The sequence below is a fragment of the Fusarium venenatum genome, assembly GCF_020744135.1.
Source record: "Fusarium venenatum strain MPI-CAGE-CH-0201 chromosome Unknown EDB82scaffold_3, whole genome shotgun sequence".
Taxonomy (NCBI): Eukaryota; Fungi; Ascomycota; class Sordariomycetes; order Hypocreales; family Nectriaceae; genus Fusarium; species Fusarium venenatum.
Genome location: NW_027072131.1, coordinates 1,921,015 through 1,940,427, shown reverse-complemented (window position 1 = coordinate 1,940,427; position 19,413 = coordinate 1,921,015). Strand labels below are relative to the sequence as shown.

Here is a 19,413-nt window from a genome sequence, read left to right as displayed (position 1 = left end):
TCGTGCTGATACTCCTGCCCAGCTTGGAGCCCATTCTTTATTCTATGTCTTGGAAAAGCCAGCTCTTCCACGTCCAAAGCGGATGCTTGGTGGAACGAAGGACAACGACGACATTGCGCCTGTGAGGTCCGCCATCTCCGTATCCGCAGGCTTTTTGCCGCCCTGCTTCATTTCCGTTTTCTGCACTGTCGGTGACTTAGGTGACTTTGGTGACTGTGGTGATTTGGGCGCTTGCTGGGGAGAGGTGTTTTCCCCCTCTTTCAGACTTGCCCGTCGTCGAGAGCTTTTGATAGCTTGGGAATTGGTTGACGATCGGCGGCGATGGTGGCTGCCGTCATTCAATAGGGATCGCCTACCATCGATACCATCCTTGGTGACGGCAAAGAAGAAGTTCTTGGGATACATGTGCTTGTCGATGAGATGCATCCGCCGCTTCTGATGTGTCATGCACTTGCGTTCACATCCTTCAACAAAACATGAGTACTGCGATGTGCCAGTCAGCTAGTCTTTCATCTCGGCGGAATGGTTCTGGGTATGCGACTTACAGTATGCTCGCCTTGTTCCCTCTTGACAGTCACTAGCGGGTCATGATATTCCTCGATATGGACGTTGAGGAGATGCTCGGTGGGGAAGTTCTTGCGGCATTCGAGGCATCGGTTAGTATGAGACTTATTGTAGTGCACCTCGTATTCATCGTAGGATCTGAAAGATAGCGGCTCCCTGTGGGGAGGCAAGTTGCATCTCATGGCTACTGTATCCTCTTCGTCGTCGATGGCGGAGTCGAGTTGAGTGACCTTGTATACTGGTCTTAGGGATGGTTCCACTTGCGTGTATTCAGGATTCGAATCTAGCTCTTCTTCGAGCTCTCGTGAGCGCTTCATTCTCTGCTGTAAGCTTAATTGGAATGGTAGAATTACTTGAGAGCAGATGCTTAATACGATGGATTCGAAGCGGTGAGTGCAGGGTAGTGGCCGGTCGGCTCTGTCGTTAAGTTCAGAAGAGAAGCGATAGCTCTATACTGTCGTAGGAAAAGGTACACGTAGAGTCGCCAGGCGTCGAGAGTATGAAATGAAGCCACCAAAAAGCTGGAATATCGATATGATCTTTGAGAACTCCTACATTGCCTGAATTTGAAGGCTCGTCCAATACAATGAATGGTGGGGGTTTCTAAAAGCGGCGCTAGAGCGAGTGACGGGCTGGATGAGGGGCACTGGATGGAAACCCAGACGAAGATGAGTTGTCAGTTGTACAGGCCTAAAGTTGACGCTCGCCTGAGCACGGGCCATATTCTGTGTTGAATGGATCGTATTGACGGGTACCTGATGTCTAAATTTACAGCAGATAAACCAACCAACTTGATAGTGTAGCATTTAAACTCATTCCATGTTATTTTTGCATCCTTGAAGCAAATCATGATAGCTCGACTGTTCACTTATAATCCCAAGTAGTAGAATATATTTTGCCTGATCAATGGATGCACCGAAATGAATCCTTGCACATGTATGACGGATTTATAAAGTCATCAGAAAAAATAGCCTGCGGAAAGTCTTCGCTAGTGGCCGACAATGATGCGTTCAAGCACACGATATTCCAGGGTCCAGGTGATTTTCAGCAAGGCTCGACCCGAAGTAAACCCACGGGGCAGTGAGACCTGCTACAAGCCCTTCTGTGTTCTGTGTGTGCCTTGGAACGTCTGCGAACTGATTAAGGTTTCCGGCCTGCCTGAACTTCAACCTCGAGTCACAGCTGGAGCGATACTTTTTTTCCCGCTCCCTATTGCATTCACTCACCAAGGTTAATTACATACGCTCGGTCTGCGGCGCAATTAAAAGGACAGACCTGCATCATACTTTTCCAATTTTTATTTTGCGTGTATTTGACTTTCTTTGCCTTGTATTTACTTCTTTCACCTCGCCTCTCTTCTCTCCTCTCCCCTCCTCTCCCCTCTCTTCGCCAATGTTTGTCTTCTCGGCCGACGATTCCATTTTCGCGAGCCGAGTTTGGTGCCAATCCTCAACCCAACAGCCCGACCTGCGAATGAGTTATGGACCGACGCCCTCTCCATGATCCCGCCGCAAAGAAAGCATGAACGAAAAGCACTAAGATCGATATCGACGCTCTAGAATTGTGCCGCGACACCTTTCGTATTGCTTCGTATCTCTGCGTCCACGTCCACGCCTACGTCCACGTTTACGACTGACCCCTCGCGCTCTCCAAGTTTGCAAACCAAACCCACAGATTTTGCGACCATGGAGGCCGAGATTGCGCCTACGAACGGCCAGGCCGCAACTCCCGAACACGCAGACCTGTCTGGTAAGGCCAGACACACATGGCGGTAAGTCGAATTGTCGTCGTCTTGCAAAAACTTTGAGAAGTTATTTGTTCGTTACTTTGTGCAAATGTACCCCGCCAAATATGCGTTCAATGACCAGGGCTTGCGCAAACACTGCGCACTAGTTAGTATAACCAGCAAGAGAAGAAACTGACATTCACTTTCCAGCACGGCAGTCAAGCTGCGAAAGATTTTGACCAAGCACCTGGACAAGCTTCCAAAAGACAGCAACTCGGGCGTTGACATTTCCCAATTCGAGACGATTGACACGTTCCTGGATAAGTGAGAACCATCGCACCCGGCCCATTACGTTCCTCAAGCTGATATCCCTCTTCAAATAGGTTCCGCCTTGCCTGTGTGCAAACCATATATCTCGACTTCGAATATGCCGTCGCCGAGCGTACCGACAACACCATGTGGGCGGTACATACTAGTATCAATAACGAATACCGACGAACCTTGGGCCGCCTTCGACACCTGACGCAAAACTCGGACAAGCAAAAGACCGATAAGACGGCCAACGAAAAGCGCAACGGTGATAAGTCCAAGGGAGACAAACAAACCACCCCAAAACAGAAGAATGACAAGCGTAATGTGGAGAAACGCAAGTTTGGCGATAAGTACCTGGGCTTCCTACACGTCGCTCAGGAGTTTTACAAGGGATATGTGCAGCGACTTTCAGCTCGATACGACATCCCAGACCTGAAGCGCATTGCCAAGGGAATTGAGGTCGACGGATCTCCCACCAGTGATGCCATCAGCCCTGTCCCGGATCAGACTTATCCGTTAGTCGTAAACTCTTGCCACTTCACTCTCATATGTCTTGGTGACCTGGCACGCTACCAGGTTCAATCGGGACTGAAGAAGCCAAGCTACAGAATCGCTTTGGCCTACTACGGTCTCGCACATGATCTGAAACCGTATTCTGGGTTTCCTTTCCATCAGATGGGCATAATTAGCCTTGAGGAAGGCAAAGATCTAGATACCGTTTACTACTTTTACCGGAGTGTTGCAACTGCTGACCCTCACCCCAACGCAAAGCAGAGTCTCGAGTCTAAGTTCAAGACCCTGTTCCAACCGGACAAGAACCCGCCTAAGAAGCAAACTCGTGTACCGAACGATGCATTTGCAACCTGGTTCACAAAGCTTCACGCTTCCTACTACAGGGACGAGACCATGGCAGGCAGTTCCGAACTCGAGAGGGAAGTTCTGCATCGGCTTGACATGGCCTCAAAGAACCCCGAATATTCCGAGGTTCTATTTAAAATGACCCTAATTAACATGGCGAGTTATCATATCGCCTCTCAGAAGTATACTGGTGAGTATTCTTGCACTATCCTGTTACTGCATTTCTCTAACACAAAGCAGAGGCCCAGTCGCCAGCAGCATCCCGATTCTGCCACCATACTCTACGCATCAATGCGCAGTTTATCCTCGCATTTTGCCTAGCCCTCGGTTCTGAGCTCAGTGATATCGTTGGGCGTGAAAGCCATACCTCCGAGGACCCTGCTACTGCCAAATCGTCTCCTGTTATTGAGTCGCTTTTGCCTTTGCTGCGCATCTACGGCATGTGGCTTGCCGCCCGCCGCCAGGAAATTTTCGCTGCTGGCCAGGCTCTTGGTGCTGTGCTTCCGGACATGATGAAGGCCATCTCTAGGGTTTTTTCATTGCTATGCAACGATAAGTTCACCCAGGAAGCGCTGGCATCGTGCCCTTATCTTCTTGCCGAAGATGTCGAGACGCAGGGGTTGCTTACTCTCACCGAGGATAAAGTACCTGAGGCATGCCGATACTACTGTTCAGAGAATGGGGGGCTGAAACCAAGACTAGCATCCCCAGAGCACCGACTTCGCCCCTTCCAGGAGATACTGGCCAGAATCCTGGACATTCTCCGATGCGGCTATTTCCTGGCTGAAGATGCCTCGTGTCCACTTAGTTACCAAGTTTCTGAGCAAGGTCTCGTCTTTGAACATACACCACTGTCTGTACAGAACGAGCCAGCTCACCAGCCTATGTCTATTGTGAACTCTCCTGCCCGGGAGACAACGAGCAAGACTAAAATTGCAAACCATCAGCGCAAGGCCTCTGAAAGCAGGCAGGTAGACAACCGCCCCGCAGTCAACGGAACTGCGAGAAAGTCCTCCACGGCATCTCCCGAGACTCAATTTCCTAGGGAAGAGCCTTCCCCTGATGATGCCGATAACACTGTTATCAACATGCTCACACCTTTCCTGAGGCCACCTACCCCTGAGAAGGTTCAGTCAAACCAGTCCACTGACGAATCCTCCTACGGAATGAACAGTACCACAGCCAACGAAGTGTTTGAAATGCTTCACGCTGAACCAGCCCCTGCTGGCTCTTTGCCCGAGGGCAAGTTTGCGCCTTTGCCTTGGGCTTGGGTTTACACGCCTACGCCTCACCGAGGCAGTGATGCTTCCGCTTCAGCATACAAGGGTGCATTCGATGCCCCTGCTAGCCCTAACATTACTTCGCGGGAGATACCACGAAACATCAGCACGTTTGAGGATCCTTATACTAACTCTACGCCTCAGCTCCCCCTTATGCCGATCCCTCGGGTTACCAGTGGCATGATGGCAAGTCCTCGCATCGCTTCTGCAGCTGAAGAAGCCCATCGCAACAACCTGCTGCAGACCTTTGGCAGTCCCGGTGCCCCCCGAACCTCTTCGTTGAGCCAATGGGGCCAGAGCTCAAGCCGTTTCCCCAGCAATCCGACCCCGCAGTCCTACGCCCATCGCCAGGTCTCAAATGGTTATCCTACATCACCTGCTATATCTGGATTCTCTCATCCAAGCAGCCTATACCAGGGTACTCCTTCCAATGGGGCGTCTTTTGGCATGCCAAATGGAGGTTACATGGATATGAATCGCTATGATCGCAACCGCAGTCAGGAGTCGGTGCCAGCCTCCTCAGGCCGACGTTTCCAGATGGATGAGACGACATCTAGCTACGACGCTGCCATCCTGCAGGCTGCATTTTACGGCAACAAGTAGAGGCTGGATGTGTTTGCAAGAACGAAACTACCTTCCCTTCCCGTCCTTCTGGGGAAGGCTATTCTACTCAGCCCGTTCCGGTCATTGCGCTCTGAGAACGTTTCGTTCTTAGAGAGGCCATTAGGGTTCGGCACGATAGGTGGTTAGATCGACGATGCGCTGTTTAGCAACAGTCCATGTATCTGCATGTGACCTGACCTTTTGGTGTTCTCCTGCGGCTGTTACGATGTTGTCGACATGATCGATCAGCTCGCACATGCAATATGCTCTGCGATTTTTGAATGTGCAAGTCTACAATGATTTGGATGTGGATCCCTACAGCTGATCCAGCTTTTATCGCAGCGCAAGTTGGTTCAGTGTCATCAGGTATATAACAAGTGTGCTGGCTCATATGCAGTTCGTCGGTACAAGATCCTGGGTTCTCAAGCAAGAAGTCATTCATTTTTATGTTCACTCAGATAATATGCTTGCCAAATACTCGATATCGTGGAGGATACCATGCCGCTTAGTGCGCTTGGGAGCCCACGTTTGGGGTAATGCTCTCCCTTTGGATGCAAACGCCGTTGTTGAAACCGTTTCCCGTTTCCCTTTTCCCTTGCAACGCCGAACCATATTCAACCCCTCAAGCAGAGCTTGAAAGATGAGTTGTTAACAAATTTAAGCAGCCTGGTAGGTTTGCTTGGGGAAGGGGTATCTGGAGTTGAGTTAGCCGAGAGTTATCATAGTGGTTGCTTGATGAGATTGGTGCCCTTGTACACAGGCTATACTGTTGATAGGAAAAATAGGTAGAGTAACGAAAAAAAAACAAAAACAAAGATTCTTAGGAAAACAATAAGATCAGCGGTTGTGTTAGGTGAACTTACGAAGGTCCGAGCTCCTGGATGCTCAAACGAGCGAGCCATTGTCCCATGTCAATGCTGGTCTCGAGAGGCTTGTCTTGGAGGATACCTGCCAGGAGACCACCAGCAAAGGCATCACCGGCACCGTTGGTGTCATTGATCTTCTCAGTCTCAATGGCGTGGACGGGGAATTCCTTGATCTCATCCTCACCCTGGATAGCGACCAGCGTAGGGTCGGTGCCCTGGGTGATGATGGCAACTCGCTTTCTCTGGCTGTTCTCCTTGGGAAGGTTGGCAAGGTGCTTGGCAACATCCTTAGGCTCCTTGCTGGGGAGGTCGTGGGACTCGGCGTAGGCGGCAGCCTCAGTCTCGTTACCAATGATGTAATCCCAGTAGGGGGCGCTGGCATCGACGACCTCCTTGAAGAATTGGGGAATGAAGGGAGCAGAGAGCGAGAGGACGAATGGCTTGTTGTTCTTAGCAGCCTGCTTGGCGAGCTCCATAATGGCAGGAGGGCAGACTAATACATGTCAGCATGATATACTGTAACTGGCATATGCTGTCTAGAGCTTATCTTACCAGTGAAGTGGAAACCACCAACGTAGTAGACCTCGGCGTTCTCAACGAGCTTCCAGATCTCGGGCTTCTTCAGGTGGTCAAGGTCGTAGTGGTTGGCAGCACCGAGGTCAGTGCATAAGCTTCGGTTGTGGCCAGTGATGATGGCACCGCAACGGCCAGTCTTCTCCTTAGGGTCGACACGGTACTCAACTCGAAGGCCAGCAGCCTTGACAGCGTCGTGAAGAATGGCAGAGTACTTGTCGTCACCAGCACCACCGACGTAGACGACACTGTTGGGAGGAAGGATGTACTGGGCACCTCGGGCACTGTTCTGAGCAGCACCACCAGCAATGAGCTTAGCATCGTAGTTGTTGAGGAGATCCTCGTAGAGAGGGATGTGCTTCTCCTCGGCCAGGATAGCATCGTTAGGCTTGAGGCCGTACTTGTCTAGAAGAGCCTGGTCACCCTGAGCCTGAATGTCTACAAGAGACCAAAAGGTAACCTGTCAGCAATTGATCGATGTGGAACATGTTGGTGTAAGCGGGTAATAGTATCGATTTCAATGGAACTGGCATTGAGAGCTGTCCATTATCTGAAGGCTGGATGAAATAAAGCTTACCGAGGAGAGGGTTCTCCAGACAGAAGAGGGAGTATTCTTTAACGGAAGACATTGTGCTTAATTGTCTCGTCTGATATACACGATATGGTGAGGTAGATAAGAATAAGGGTGTAGCTTTGGAGGGGAAGAGTTTGAGACGAATGGAGGGGTCAACCGCTCTGGTGGGGTTTAGACGTGGGGCTTGATTCTTCGGCAGCCGAACGGGAGTGACGCTGGCAAAGCTGCGAGTCCACGTGCGATAGGTTGGAAATAGAGAAGGAAGTCTGAGGGAGGGGGGTGGTTTTGTCAGCTTCATTGCGTTCAATATGTGATTGACAGCTCGTGTTGGGAGATATGGTATCAATTGAGGAATAATTTATCTGGGGCGAGGGTTTGTTTGGTCAAAGTTACAATTGTTTGATTGGAGGTTGGAGTTTATAATATGAATTCCATTTGCCATCATACGATCAGATGCCTGGCAACTTATCCCCAACTGGAACATGACCTGCTGACCTCACAAGCAACTGCGAACTACTGCAATTGTTTTTGGTATTTGTCAACAGCAGCTTCCCAATGCAAAATAGACTTGGTGCAATAACAATGGGTAGCTTCAAACCTCGAGATGGTTTAACAGCACACTTCAACAGAATTCCACAAATATGGGTCATAACTTGGCAGGACAGTAGGCAGATAGCACAATCGCTTTAACAAGGACATTATTGAACCAAGCATGCTTCTCTCATGGAAGCCTTTTTTCGGTATTCGAGGTATCTCACTTCTTCGCTCACATCTTTCACAGAGAAACGGCCTTCAGAATTTTTTTTGCGCCAAATGCCATAGTGCTTGCCCTCTGAGCTACCAGCCATCTGCTCTTGGCAGTACCTTCAATAGATGCAAGCAAGCCAGTAAACACCATCCCAATGAGACCATGAACCCAGCCACAACTTTACTCCTTTGTCTTCTGGGTACCACGGAGAAGACCCGTTCTGCGGGCGGCAATAAGACCGGCCTTTTGACCTTGGGCGGCGTATCGGGAGATGGTAGAAGCCTTACCAATATGTTGGTGGTTACCCTGTGTCAAGTGTCAGCTTTACTGCGTTTCATCAAATCTATTCGGAAAATACGTACACCACCGTGAGGATGGTCGACGGGGTTCATGGCAACACCACGAGTCTTGGGCCAGCTGTTACGCTTGACAGCGAACTTGTGCTTGGCACGAGAAGCCTCTGTAATGAGGGTCAGCAATCCATTCTTCCACACCATTCGATCTTCCGAGGGACAACATACTGAGGAGGGGCTTGTCAGTTCGGCCACCACCAGCGACGATACCGATCATTCCTCGGGCTCCGGAGTGGACGACCTTCTTGGCGCCAGATGGGAGCTTGATGCGGGTCTTGCCCTCATCAGGGTTGTGGCCGACAATGGTGATGTAGTTGCCGGAGGTTCGGCCGAGAGAACCACGGTCACCGACCTTCTCCTCGACGTTGGAGACGACGGTACCCTCAGGCATCTCACCGAGGGGGAGGACGTTGCCGACGGTCAGAGCAGCCTTCTTTCCGGCGTAGATGAACTGGCCGGTGTACATGCCTTCGTTGGCGATGAAGGTCTCGGTAGTCTGCTTGAATCGGTAGGGGTGGCGGAAGACGACCTTGGCGAGAGGAGCACCGCGACCTGTATAGCAAGCATGGTTAGTTGTCGTTCCTCCAATTGCACACAATTTGTAATTTCCGTCGAATTTTGTATCTCGGGAACCTAATCGGGGAACTTGCCAGCATCGTGGACAATCTCGCGGACTACACCTCGAAGGTATCCGTGGCGCTCGGCATAGTCGAGGTTTCTGAACTTGGCGGGAGCCTTGTTCAGGCGCGTGTTGGCCGCTATCCTGAGCGTCAGTATTCTGATGTTTTCGATATCGCGGAAAGGCTCGTTCGGTACTGACTGAAGATGGATCCACGACCCTTACGCTGGTTGCGAATAACTCTACCCATCGTGAATAGGAGTTTCTGTTGACCTGCAGGTTAGTAAAGAAGATCGTGGGCGAAGAGGAAAGGGAGGGGGATATTTACCTGGCTTGGGCCGCTTGGTGTTTGTTCAGAGAGGCAGTACGGCTGGGGTGAATTTCCTTTCTGTGAACGAAACGATTGATCAAACACGTGATCTATGTTACTTTAGGGTTGAGGAAAATGCGCCCCACTTATGGAGTGGGTTACGCCTTTCCTTATACGAGTCTTCGGGTCAACCCCAGAAATTATCCGATCGCTGTGACTTTGAACTTTAGCGCTACTCGCGTTCTGGCCAATGCCCACCCTTTGCCCTCTCTAACATCCATTCAAATAAGCTGAGGTCATCATAGAACCAACGATGACTACTATTCCTACGACAACACGTCTCGACATATTGCATGCCTTTTAATTTCTATTGACATTTCATATGCTTTCCTATGCTCAATTATAAACGGGCAATAACTCGCATAACAACAATATGACACTCTTGTCACCGTTCCTACCATTCATTTCATTTATCAGATATCGTCAATCTTGCAAACATCATGTTCTATGCAGATTTGCGCAGGCGTGATGTTGCGTTTGGTTCTAATGAATTTGAGCGGGTCAAATTGCTTCCAAGTTTGGAGGAATGAGATTGACCAAGTGGCCGATCCTCGATGAGTGACATGGGGGCGTTCATGGCAGCATATTTCTCAGGGGAGTCGTTCTGTGTTACAACTTTGAGCTTCGCGACAACTCCCGCTATGTGTTTCTAGTGGGACACCAGCTCTTGGCCTAGATGACGGACGCCATTTCACCTTTTAAGACAATCATTGGGTGTGGTGGGAAATTGCACTGTTCAAGGTCGCATATAAGGCGGTGAAAAACGTCGTTTCCGTTTACTTTTGAACCAGAACAGACAATCTTCTCAACGTTCAAACTACGGCGTAAAAATACACCGCGGCCAAAAAGAGTTTCGAAGATGCGGCAACCCACGAACAGGGTTGATGGAGGGATCTTGCTTTGGGAATTGGTTGGGTGCCCAAGTTCGTCCAGGGTGTTTGTTAAGCATCACTTACCAACTTATCGACATTGCGAAGATGTACGAAGCAGTTAAGGTATCTGCAATTACACAAGGGTCCAGCATTCTTGATGCGAAGTGATGAAAGAATAGGATGGATGGAAACGAAACGTGGATATGGCACAACCAAAAATGACAGTGGCTGGGCTATTTGACTATATGAGAATGATTTTTGGAGGGTTCGTCACGCAGCTTCATGCTCAGGGAACGTGATGGATGGGCTACAGCTACTGTGGGTGCTCGCGAGGGTATAGCTCAAACGCAGGGAACGGAGCTCTGTACCTGGAAAACAACAAGCCTTGACTTCGCTTTGTTTTGTGATGGTTGTTTGATGCCTGCATACATAGTTAATTGATATTTGCCCAGCCTATCAGGACTCACAAGCATAATCTGCGGTTCTTGAGTAAGGCTAGCGGGTGCTTGTTCCGTGCGAGAGCCCAAGTTACGTCGTTCCTACTTCTCCCCCCACTCATCTCCATTCATCTTAACCTCACATCAACACACCAACGAATCGAATCGTCTGCAAAATGTCGGCCGAAGATGATTCCTCTGATCTCTCCTCTTTGTCTTCACTATCGCCCGCGCCTTCTGATATCGAGCTAGAGGAACCGGTCAAAGAGCCCGTTGCCAAATCCAAAAAGGGTATTCAGAAATACTTCTCCAAGGTTAAAGAGCAACCGCCTAAGGAGGCTTCGCCGCCGCCTCGAAAGCGATCACCTTCACCACCCCACGAATATGTGTTGGCAGATAACCCTGACATTGCAGTATGTATCCTGGATTGGTGATTTCATTTTCTTTGGTTTATCTACAAACGGTTGGCACGCGTGGCTGCTTTTGCGACGCGCCTTCATCGCGTCTTGAATGTTAGGGCTGAACGCTAACAACTATAGTTCATTGTAATGTTCAGAAGCCGCTTCAGCGATGCATTCCCGAAATCACTTGCCCACTTCGGTCCCCAAGAAATCGAGCGCGATGTTGTCGAACCTATACCTGGTGATCGAGCCGAACATTTCCTCTGCGCGTTGCTGGGGTTACTATTGAATCGCAAACAAGACGTCAAGTGCGACAGAACCTTGATCAGTAAAGTGTAATATGCTAACGAATCTTTCGTCAGGCCTGGCCATTATGGTCGTGCTTTGGAAGATGCTATCAGCTCGCACAAGAACCAATGGGCGCCTGCCTGGAAGGACAAGAGCCCATTGTCTGGCGGCGCAACTTTCACGTCAATGGACCCTACACAACGAGTGCGTCATGCCAATTTCTGTTTTGTGCGCATTCGAAATGTTAATATTCCCATAGCTCACGCTCCTGCGATACCTTGTCCTCTGGACACTTTCGTCGTCCGAAAGCGTCAAAGGTCTCATCAACCAATCCTACAAGCAGAACCGACACGAAGACGACATGAACCAGCCCCGGTCGATACAGCCATGGGGATCCGACGGCGACAAGCGTCGTTACTTTCTTATTGAAGGGCAGGACGACACAGCTTTCCGTGTCTATCGAGAAAGCAACCCTGCTGGGACGAATCGAACATGGTATAGCGTGGCTGGCACGATCGAGGAGCTTAGAGCTCTTGCTGAGAAACTGGAAACCAAAGATGGTGGACCAAAGGCCAAAAAACTAGCTCAGAAGATGTACACTGCCATTCCTCGATTTGAAGCTGGCGAAGAGGTTAGTTTGTCACCACTCGGCTCTGACGATTGAGATGATCTCGCTCAGGTCGGCGTTTTGTGCATCGTGCTAACTCAGTCTCTAGAAACGTAAGCGTCGTGATTATCGGCAGATGCGCAAGGAACAGTTTAAACGGCCTGAGCCTGGATTCTCGCTATACGAAGGTCGTACTAGGGGTAAAAAGATGAAGTATACGTATTCTGACGATGAAGATGTCTTCACAACCGACTCGACCACTCGTCGATCTACTCGAAACACCGGAACTCATACTCCCGTCGAAACCGGCCCTCTCACTACCGCCAGCGGCCGACAGATCAAGGCGCCAACTCGCCTCAACCCCACGACCGGAAGTAGTGCCCCTGGTAGTGTGCAAGGAGACACATCCGAAGTGGAGAAAGATACGTCTGTTGGTCCAACTGGACGACCTCGACGATCAGCGGCAGTGAACCACGGTAAAAGTGGTTGGGCCGAACCCAGGAAGACTTCTCGACGTAACGCCAGTGACGACTCTGACGAAGAAAGTGAGGCCGAATTTGGGGATGATGAAGAAGATGTCGACGAACACGTATCTGGGGAATCAGAAGATGAGGATGAGCTTGATGAGGATGAAGTCATGGCGGATGATGACCTAGAAGAGCACAACCAAAGCTTGGTTGTGAAGCTCTCAGTCACACCACCCAAATTGCGGAACGTCCTCGAGTGCAACGCACAGACTGGGAACAAACTACCAACGCCAAGCTCTGATAAAGCGGCGGAAGAGTCTCGACCTTCGGGGGAGACGGTTGAGATGGAGGATGCGCTGGCAGCTACTCCTAGCAAGGAATCTCAGCCTACAACCCAGCAGTCTCCCAACCCAGATCCCGACTTGGCTGAACGCCAGAATTCGACACCGGGAACCATTCATGCGACATCTTTGGCTTTTAGAGGGAGTCCAGAAAAGACACAAACGTAGCGTGTACCCCGGCCGCTCGGTGTTATCGCAAACCACCCGTAGGAGTTGGTTGTATAACAGACACTACTTTTTTCGTTGGAGTTTTGGAACAAAGGAATCAAATGGCATAGAGTTATTGAAGCTAAAGGCTGGCATTATGGCGGTATAGAACTGAGGCATCAAAGGAAACAAGGCATTGTGAGTTACTAGGACTTGCACCCTTTATTTAGGCAGTACTGCAGTATTGCCTGGTGGAGAAGAATATACCTACCTAGAACCATTATTGTTAAGAATGGATAAAATAATAGTTAGAGCGAGCGACTATAGCCAAGGCATGCTCGTTTTTATACCAATTATAAACTCAACAGAACTGCATTTGCAGTGTGCATGACGTTTCTGTATGTTCCATCTGATATTCTCGATAGTTCTCAGGCACAAGTAATTGCCACATAGCTGGGCCTCGCTGACTGGCTCAATGTTCGTTTGTCATGGATATGATATATGTGAGTTTGCCTGGATGTCATTTCAATAATAATGACGACCGAGGGCGAATAGCACATTTGTAGCTTGTTTTATAACTCAGTTTGACCTGACGTTTTGCATCTTTTAATTACTGGATTTTCATTTACTGTTTTCAGAGTAAGCAATTGATACGTAACAGGGATACTGTATCCCACCGTATACGCGGCCTATTTATCTCAAACACAACCTTTTTCAAACCCTCTTCCTATGTGTAGGTATATGCCCTGTTTAATTATTAGCTGTCTCTCATGAACCATAAAATTACTCCATGACTTACAGTTGTTGACTCCCCACCACCAGCGTCTCACTCGCGCGCCTACTGTATTGCCGTGTAGTTGAGCATTTCTGTTCCAGTGCTGCCAGCCGCAAAGGAACAAATTGTATGCTAGACCCTGGGTCAAGGGCATCAAGATCTGCAACGACTATTAGAGGAACCTGTATGAAGCGGGTTCGATTTGTGTGTACCTGGTCCCTTGTCGTTATGAGTGCCACCTTCCACCATGTATCGGCCTTGGAGATACTTCGCAAATAGCTCTGCTCGAAGCGCAGGTCTGGTAGAGGAGGAAGGTTGGAGTGTCGTGGAGCGGGTCGGAGAACACTGTATGGAATATCTTCTTCTTCATCATCGTCTTCATCGATACCGTCGTCGTGGTCGAGAGTCATGGGTTGTCTTCTATCAGCGGCTGTGGCCGGGTTGGTGTCTAGTTTGGCATCCGGGTTGTGCTCGATGCTTGCAGCCTGGATGGTGGCCGCAAGTTCAGTTGGCCCTGATTCCATCTTTGTGTGGGCGAGTTTCTGAAAACCCGGCTAAGATAAAATAGTTGAATTTTGGTAGAGTAGCTCTACGTTCTCGAATTGCTGGTGGTTGATGATAGTGATTGACGTCGCATGGCCGAGCTGCGGAAGGTTACTGCCAGGCGGTAGACTAGCGCGTGGAGGTGGTGGGGAAGGCCTGATTGGCATAAAGAGTTGTAAGGCGACACGAAAGGCTGACTAAGTACGGATATAAATAATTCTATATTATCAGAGACCTTGGGTGTTAGAAAATTGTCCACTGAGCATAAGAGACGAAATAGTAGGTCAGTTTATGCTACTTACGTCAGATCTTATGCTGTTTATTTCTGTACTCTATAGTAGTTAGAGGTTAACTTTCCCGTTACCCACTGCTCAGAGAGTGAGTAACTATTCGTCGACTGGAACTGATATTCTTTGTTCCAATTCTGGCCCCCAATATCGATTCAGGAACCATCAAGCCAATCGACGTTAAAAATGAACCAACGTGCTTCTCCAGATCGGCTGCAGAATGACATACATCATTGTATTGAGTCGCAGTAGCTGCCTGTCAGCATTTGTCTCTGGCGTAAAACAAGGATAGGGCAAACATGCCTCGAGAGATGATCGGCGACGTCAAGTCCACTAGATCTCCATTGCGTCAACTTTATTCTCAACACGAAAACTGAAATGAGTCTCTGTTTGTTCCATTGATCGTATAATGCCGCCAATATGAGCTTTTGTAACAGCGCCCGGCGATGCAGCAATCTAGCCGAGAATGTGCAAGACCCTGATATGAATGGAATTGGGGTGAGAGCTAGCGCTTCTTTAACTGTCATTATACAAGCTCACATGCTAATCACAGGTAATATTGTCCTTCGTCATCACGGCGGCCATATCGGTGTTTGTAGCCATAATGGCTGTAGTGAAGCGTGGAATACCCAAGCAACAATACATGCGTGTCGATGAGAAAGTTCTCTACTGGATTGGTGTCAGGAAACCAGCCAGCGATGCACCCAGCAATCTTGGATACCAGTCGCTTCTCCTCGCGCTGAGCGATCAGATGTTGGCTGTTGGTCTGTGTTATCTCATCGCCATGTATGTTCAGGTCTGCAAGGTCTCGTTGTACTCTTTTCATATCGGTGCCCAGCTGGGATATTTATCGTCCAGTGTTCATTTGTGCACCCTTCTGGTTCTCAAGTCATATTTCAAAAAACATCCCAAGCAAGCCATCTTGAGGGGTGCCATAATGATGTTGTTCATGGGACTTCTAGTGGCGACCCTCATCCTTGACCTCACTACGCTGCTCGAGCCAAGTAAAAGATTATTTGTTTGCGGACTGCACAATCCTATATCTCCTCGCCTGGGGATACCAGCGCTCAGGTCAGTTGGAATAGCTTTGCTAATGGTATTTGTCTACTGGAATGCGTTCCGGTCAATCAAATTGGACACTTCACTAAGTTACAGTGTCGAGAACAGAGCATTGAAGAACATAATACTGGGGTGGATATATCAGGGCCATCAAGGACAGGTAGATCTTCAGACCTACCTCGAGCGCAGGAAAGACAAGATCCAACGTATCAATCGAAGGAATGTCGCGATATTAGAGCACCAAGCCAATTTTTGGAAAGCCTTCAGCATCGTTGTACCCCCAGTCGTCGGGGAAATATTTGGCTCAGTTCTATCCGAGCTCATCATTGCCATTTGTTCGTTTTGTGTGGCCATATACACGTTGGTCAATGGTCTCTTTTATAGAAATGTCGACACCAAAGAGCTTTTTACTGTGAGCTTTGGCCAGATTATGCCCATGCTCCTGCTAATTGTCATCGCCTTGACTGTTGTCGAGGTTGGCAGTAAGTTCTGTACATGAAATTGCTTGACTGGCTGCTAACTATGGTAGCTATCAAGAACTTCCGGGTAATAGAGATCGAAACCGAGATGAAGAAACATCCTGCATCGATACATGTTCCTCCATCACTCGAGGGCTCTGCTGCCTCGTCCAGCCGAGCCATGTCCCAGGGGACACAAAGGAATCTGACAAACATTGCAGAAGGGGGTCCGTCGAAGACCTACGGAAACTCTTTGATGCCCATGGCTTCAGCATCGTATAGTCAGCCAGACCTTTCAAGCAATGCCGGCTTCGGGTCAAGGGTCGATTCAATGACCAGGTGGATGACCCCACGAAGGACAAATACACTCGAGATTGAAGAAGGCAAAACAGTAAGTTCCCCCTTCCTCGCCTAGCCTCGATCACAGGGTAATTTGACCGACTTTCTCTAGTTTCTTTTCCCTTCTCAAGAGTCAACGGCAGATGTTCTTGACATAGCTCTCACTAATGCTAAAGCGGTCACATATACTGCCATCTGTGCCATCCTTTTCTTTGCCGCTGGGCTTATTGTGCTGGTCTTTTTCTTCTATGAGTTTGCTGTGCCAGCTGCGGCTGGTTTACTGTTCATTAGCTTTATCATTGACCTCTTCTGGTCAATACGAGGGGTCAATGAGGTAAAGCGAGAGCAAATTGAGAAGGAAACACGAATGTGAATTAGATACATGGATGTATAGTGCCATAGATACTGTTAGCTATAGGATTGACCAAGAAGGTGTTGAAACTTGGACATTTATCTCCTTTTGATCTCGGGATGCCTGGACTATGTTAGTGACTGAAATGCAACCAAAATGTTCTATGTTGGAACAACCACTGTACAGCACCCTTACTTGCCACAACTCTAAGATAAATGATATGCTACTTGCCACCTAACTTAAAGCTTAAGAGCGAGGGAAAGAGTCTGTAGAACCACCAATACTACTTGTCACCTGGCAGCTGTGACGTTGTTTTTATGGTAAGGCATCAACTTAGTGCATGCCCCACTCAAGAGAGCCATGGAAATGTGCAAACTCCCTTTACAAGATCTGGAGTCAACAGGTCGTGCCTGGAGGCGAAAAAACTAGTACCTACGGTCTTAGGCTATGTATCCACTAAATATGGCCTAACATTTCTATCAACCACTATAGCATTGCACGTTTTATGCTGGGCTGAAGGTTAATAGGTGCCTGAAAGTCCAGTGACCGGGCTGGCAACCTGGGTTCCTGAGGAACTTTCCGTCCAGTGTCCGGCTAGTACCCATGAATCAGACCCGCCACGGGTGCCTTGGATGTGACCCAGCTAGGTCATCGCTCATTGTGCGAAAAAAATCTGGCACTAACATCCAACTTTTGGGATCTTCAGGCTCCAGAGTCCCGACTTAATAGTTCAACTACTCCCAAGTTTGCGAGGAGAACCCCTTAGCAAAGACAAAAAATCACTCGCAAGGTCTGAGCCAAGTCCTAACCGCTAAAATGAGTGACCCTCAGGCGAACGAAGCCGAGAAGAACGTAAGTCGAGTCGAGTCCAATGCCCCTCTTCCTTATTTCTTGTGTGGTGTTTGCCCCGCGATCGAGAAATTAAAGACTCTGTCATCATCCTCCGAAATAATAAACAATAGCGACAATATCTGACAATGTCTACAATAGATTGAGATCTGGAAGGTCAAGAAGCTCATCAAGCGTCTTGAAGCCGCCAGAGGAAATGGAACCTCAATGATTTCCCTCATTATTCGTAAGTCGTCCGATCCTTTCGCCGCGATCTCGAAACAACGCACTAACTTGTGTGCCTTTTAGCTCCCAAGGATCAAGTCTCTCGAGCTGCCAAGATGTTGGCTGAAGAATACGTACGATCTCTTCACTCCAACAGAATGTCGCTGTAGCGACGCTAACATGCCCTAGGGTACCGCCTCCAACATCAAGTCTCGAGTCAACCGACAGTCCGTCCTGTCCGCCATTACTTCGACCCAGCAGCGTCTTAAGCTGTACAACAAGGTCCCCCCGAATGGCCTCGTCGTCTACTGTGGTGAAATCTTGACCCAGGAAGGAAAGGAGCGAAAGGTCAACATCGATTTCGAGCCCTTCAAGCCCATCAACACCTCCCTTTACCTGTGCGACAACAAGTTCCACACTGAGGCCTTGGCTGAGCTGCTCGAGTCCGATCAAAAGTTCGGTTTCATCATCATGGATGGTAACGGTGCCCTGTTCGGAACCCTGAGCGGAAACACCCGTGAAGTTGTCCACAAGTTCTCTGTCGATCTTCCCAAGAAGCACGGTCGTGGTGGTCAGTCCGCTCTCCGTTTCGCCCGTCTGCGAGATGAAAAGCGTCATAACTACGTCCGAAAGGTTGCCGAGTTGGCCGTCCAGAACTTTATCACCGCCGACAAGGTCAACGTCGCTGGTCTCATCCTTGCTGGTTCCGCCGATTTCAAGAGCGACCTTAACGCCTCTGACCTGTTTGACAACCGTCTTGCGACAAAGGTCATCAAGGTTGTCGATGTTTCCTACGGTGGTGAGAACGGTTTCAACCAGGCTATTGAGCTGTCTTCCGAGACTCTTGGTAACGTCAAGTTCATTCAGGAGAAGAAGCTCATTGGAAAGTACTTTGAGGAAATTAGCCAGGATACCGGCAAGGTCTGCTACAGTATCGAGGATACCCTCAAGGCCCTTGAGCTGGGTGCTGTTGAGGTTCTTATCGTCTTTGAGAACCTTGAGATCACCCGCTGGGTTCTCAAGGACAGCAACGGCACCGAGACCGTCCTCCACACCACCAAACAGCAAGAGCAGAGCAGCCGAGACAAGTTCCTCGACAAGGAGACTGGCCAGGAGATGGAGATTGTTGCTCAGGAGTCCTTCTTGGAATGGATTGCTGAACACTACAAGGACTTTGGTACCACCCTTGAGTTCGTCTCTGATCGTTCCACCGAGGGCAACCAGTTCGTTAAGGGCTTCGGTGGTATCGGCGGTCTTCTCCGATACAAGGTCAACTTTGAGCAGCTTGCTGAAGTGAGCGACGACGACGACTACTACGACGGTGAGTAGACAATGCCATGATTGAAACAAACTTTTTGAATCTAACAGAAGATCAGATTGACCAGCAGATCCCCTCGTGACCAGCGAGGGATCGACTCAAGTTCATCTGTCCACGTACAACAGCAGTGCCATGCGCCCTGAGGCGCAGAGGTCGACCGATGCCGCGCCGATGTCAATCGCCCAACAGTGTTTGGTGGAGAGGGACAGTCTCTCGCCTCTCC

The 19,413-nt window shown here is 49.3% G+C and overlaps 8 protein-coding genes across 8 annotated transcripts; 4 read left to right on the top strand and 4 right to left on the bottom strand.

Moving 5' to 3' along the window:
• Nucleotides 1–42: 42 nt before the first annotated feature.
• On the bottom strand, nt 43–1,116 carry EDB82DRAFT_557905 (uncharacterized protein; the record flags this gene model as incomplete). Its single annotated transcript, XM_025726859.2, has 2 exons — nt 546–1,116; nt 43–483 (listed from the first exon to the last, which is right to left on the bottom strand). The coding sequence occupies exons 1-2, from the start codon at nt 879–881 to the stop codon at nt 43–45; spliced, it is 777 nt and encodes a 258-aa protein (XP_025581384.1). The 5' UTR covers nt 882–1,116.
• A 1,042-nt stretch (nt 1,117–2,158) lies between these two features.
• Nucleotides 2,159–5,425, top strand: EDB82DRAFT_219431 (uncharacterized protein). Its single transcript, XM_025726858.2, has 4 exons — nt 2,159–2,335; nt 2,501–2,614; nt 2,674–3,650; nt 3,701–5,425. The coding sequence occupies exons 1-4, from the start codon at nt 2,250–2,252 to the stop codon at nt 5,341–5,343; spliced, it is 2,820 nt and encodes a 939-aa protein (XP_025581383.1). The 5' UTR covers nt 2,159–2,249; the 3' UTR covers nt 5,344–5,425.
• A 568-nt stretch (nt 5,426–5,993) lies between these two features.
• On the bottom strand, nt 5,994–8,074 carry EDB82DRAFT_219424 (Ribokinase-like protein). Its single transcript, XM_065607242.1, has 3 exons — nt 7,360–8,074; nt 6,762–7,220; nt 5,994–6,702 (listed from the first exon to the last, which is right to left on the bottom strand). Exons 1-3 carry the CDS (start codon nt 7,652–7,654, stop codon nt 6,203–6,205), a joined length of 1,254 nt encoding a protein of 417 aa, XP_065463844.1. The 5' UTR covers nt 7,655–8,074; the 3' UTR covers nt 5,994–6,202.
• A 210-nt stretch (nt 8,075–8,284) lies between these two features.
• On the bottom strand, nt 8,285–9,326 carry EDB82DRAFT_546571 (translation protein SH3-like domain-containing protein; the record flags this gene model as incomplete). The annotated part of the gene is made up of 5 exons (XM_065609466.1): nt 8,285–8,410; nt 8,467–8,564; nt 8,626–9,009; nt 9,108–9,215; nt 9,278–9,326. The coding sequence occupies 5 exons, from the start codon at nt 9,324–9,326 to the stop codon at nt 8,285–8,287; spliced, it is 765 nt and encodes a 254-aa protein (XP_065463843.1).
• Nucleotides 9,327–10,874: 1,548 nt separating this feature from the next.
• EDB82DRAFT_219320 (uncharacterized protein) lies at nt 10,875–13,361 on the top strand. Its single transcript, XM_025726854.2, has 5 exons — nt 10,875–11,168; nt 11,295–11,464; nt 11,519–11,648; nt 11,704–12,075; nt 12,161–13,361. The coding sequence occupies exons 1-5, from the start codon at nt 10,932–10,934 to the stop codon at nt 13,025–13,027; spliced, it is 1,776 nt and encodes a 591-aa protein (XP_025581380.1). The 5' UTR covers nt 10,875–10,931; the 3' UTR covers nt 13,028–13,361.
• A 1-nt stretch (nt 13,362) lies between these two features.
• On the bottom strand, nt 13,363–14,530 carry EDB82DRAFT_219305 (uncharacterized protein). Its single transcript, XM_025726853.2, has 3 exons — nt 13,994–14,530; nt 13,806–13,941; nt 13,363–13,752 (listed from the first exon to the last, which is right to left on the bottom strand). The coding sequence occupies exons 1-3, from the start codon at nt 14,303–14,305 to the stop codon at nt 13,721–13,723; spliced, it is 480 nt and encodes a 159-aa protein (XP_025581379.1). The 5' UTR covers nt 14,306–14,530; the 3' UTR covers nt 13,363–13,720.
• A 6-nt stretch (nt 14,531–14,536) lies between these two features.
• On the top strand, nt 14,537–17,303 carry EDB82DRAFT_504422 (uncharacterized protein). The gene is made up of 6 exons (XM_065608729.1): nt 14,537–15,109; nt 15,165–15,682; nt 15,779–16,152; nt 16,200–16,519; nt 16,580–16,941; nt 16,995–17,303. Exons 1-5 carry the CDS (start codon nt 15,032–15,034, stop codon nt 16,838–16,840), a joined length of 1,551 nt encoding a protein of 516 aa, XP_065463842.1. The 5' UTR covers nt 14,537–15,031; the 3' UTR covers nt 16,841–16,941; nt 16,995–17,303.
• Nucleotides 17,304–17,635: 332 nt separating this feature from the next.
• EDB82DRAFT_546570 (eukaryotic peptide chain release factor subunit 1) lies at nt 17,636–19,201 on the top strand (the record flags this gene model as incomplete). Its single annotated transcript, XM_025726851.2, has 4 exons — nt 17,636–17,671; nt 17,810–17,894; nt 17,957–18,006; nt 18,062–19,201. 4 exons carry the CDS (start codon nt 17,636–17,638, stop codon nt 19,199–19,201), a joined length of 1,311 nt encoding a protein of 436 aa, XP_025581377.2.
• Between the last annotated feature and the right edge of the window lie 212 nt (nt 19,202–19,413).

What these genes read in the sequence shown, in the direction of transcription:
- EDB82DRAFT_219431 (XM_025726858.2), top strand. Translation starts at nt 2,250, where the DNA reads ATGGAGGCCGAGATTGCGCCTACGAACGGCCAGGCCGCAACTCCCGAA. An exon ending in ATTGACACGTTCCTGGATAA is followed by an intron (nt 2,615 to 2,673) that starts GTGAGAACCATC and finishes CTCTTCAAATAG; the next exon opens with GTTCCGCCTTGCCTGTGTGC. An exon ending in CGCCTCTCAGAAGTATACTG is followed by an intron (nt 3,651 to 3,700) that starts GTGAGTATTCTT and finishes AACACAAAGCAG; the next exon opens with AGGCCCAGTCGCCAGCAGCA.
- EDB82DRAFT_219424 (XM_065607242.1), bottom strand. Translation starts at nt 7,654, where the DNA reads ATGAAGCTGACAAAACCACCCCCCTCCCTCAGACTTCCTTCTCTATTT. An exon ending in TCTGGAGAACCCTCTCCTCG is followed by an intron (nt 7,221 to 7,359) that starts GTAAGCTTTATT and finishes GGTCTCTTGTAG; the next exon opens with ACATTCAGGCTCAGGGTGAC. An exon ending in TGGTGGTTTCCACTTCACTG is followed by an intron (nt 6,703 to 6,761) that starts GTAAGATAAGCT and finishes GACATGTATTAG; the next exon opens with TCTGCCCTCCTGCCATTATG.
- EDB82DRAFT_219320 (XM_025726854.2), top strand. Translation starts at nt 10,932, where the DNA reads ATGTCGGCCGAAGATGATTCCTCTGATCTCTCCTCTTTGTCTTCACTA. An exon ending in CAATGGACCCTACACAACGA is followed by an intron (nt 11,649 to 11,703) that starts GTGCGTCATGCC and finishes ATATTCCCATAG; the next exon opens with CTCACGCTCCTGCGATACCT. An exon ending in GATTTGAAGCTGGCGAAGAG is followed by an intron (nt 12,076 to 12,160) that starts GTTAGTTTGTCA and finishes CTCAGTCTCTAG; the next exon opens with AAACGTAAGCGTCGTGATTA.
- EDB82DRAFT_219305 (XM_025726853.2), bottom strand. Translation starts at nt 14,305, where the DNA reads ATGGAATCAGGGCCAACTGAACTTGCGGCCACCATCCAGGCTGCAAGC. An exon ending in TCATAACGACAAGGGACCAG is followed by an intron (nt 13,942 to 13,993) that starts GTACACACAAAT and finishes TAGTCGTTGCAG; the next exon opens with ATCTTGATGCCCTTGACCCA. An exon ending in GTGGTGGGGAGTCAACAACT is followed by an intron (nt 13,753 to 13,805) that starts GTAAGTCATGGA and finishes ATAATTAAACAG; the next exon opens with GGCATATACCTACACATAGG.
- EDB82DRAFT_504422 (XM_065608729.1), top strand. Translation starts at nt 15,032, where the DNA reads ATGAGCTTTTGTAACAGCGCCCGGCGATGCAGCAATCTAGCCGAGAAT. An exon ending in CTGATATGAATGGAATTGGG is followed by an intron (nt 15,110 to 15,164) that starts GTGAGAGCTAGC and finishes TGCTAATCACAG; the next exon opens with GTAATATTGTCCTTCGTCAT. An exon ending in CTGGGGATACCAGCGCTCAG is followed by an intron (nt 15,683 to 15,778) that starts GTCAGTTGGAAT and finishes TGTCGAGAACAG; the next exon opens with AGCATTGAAGAACATAATAC.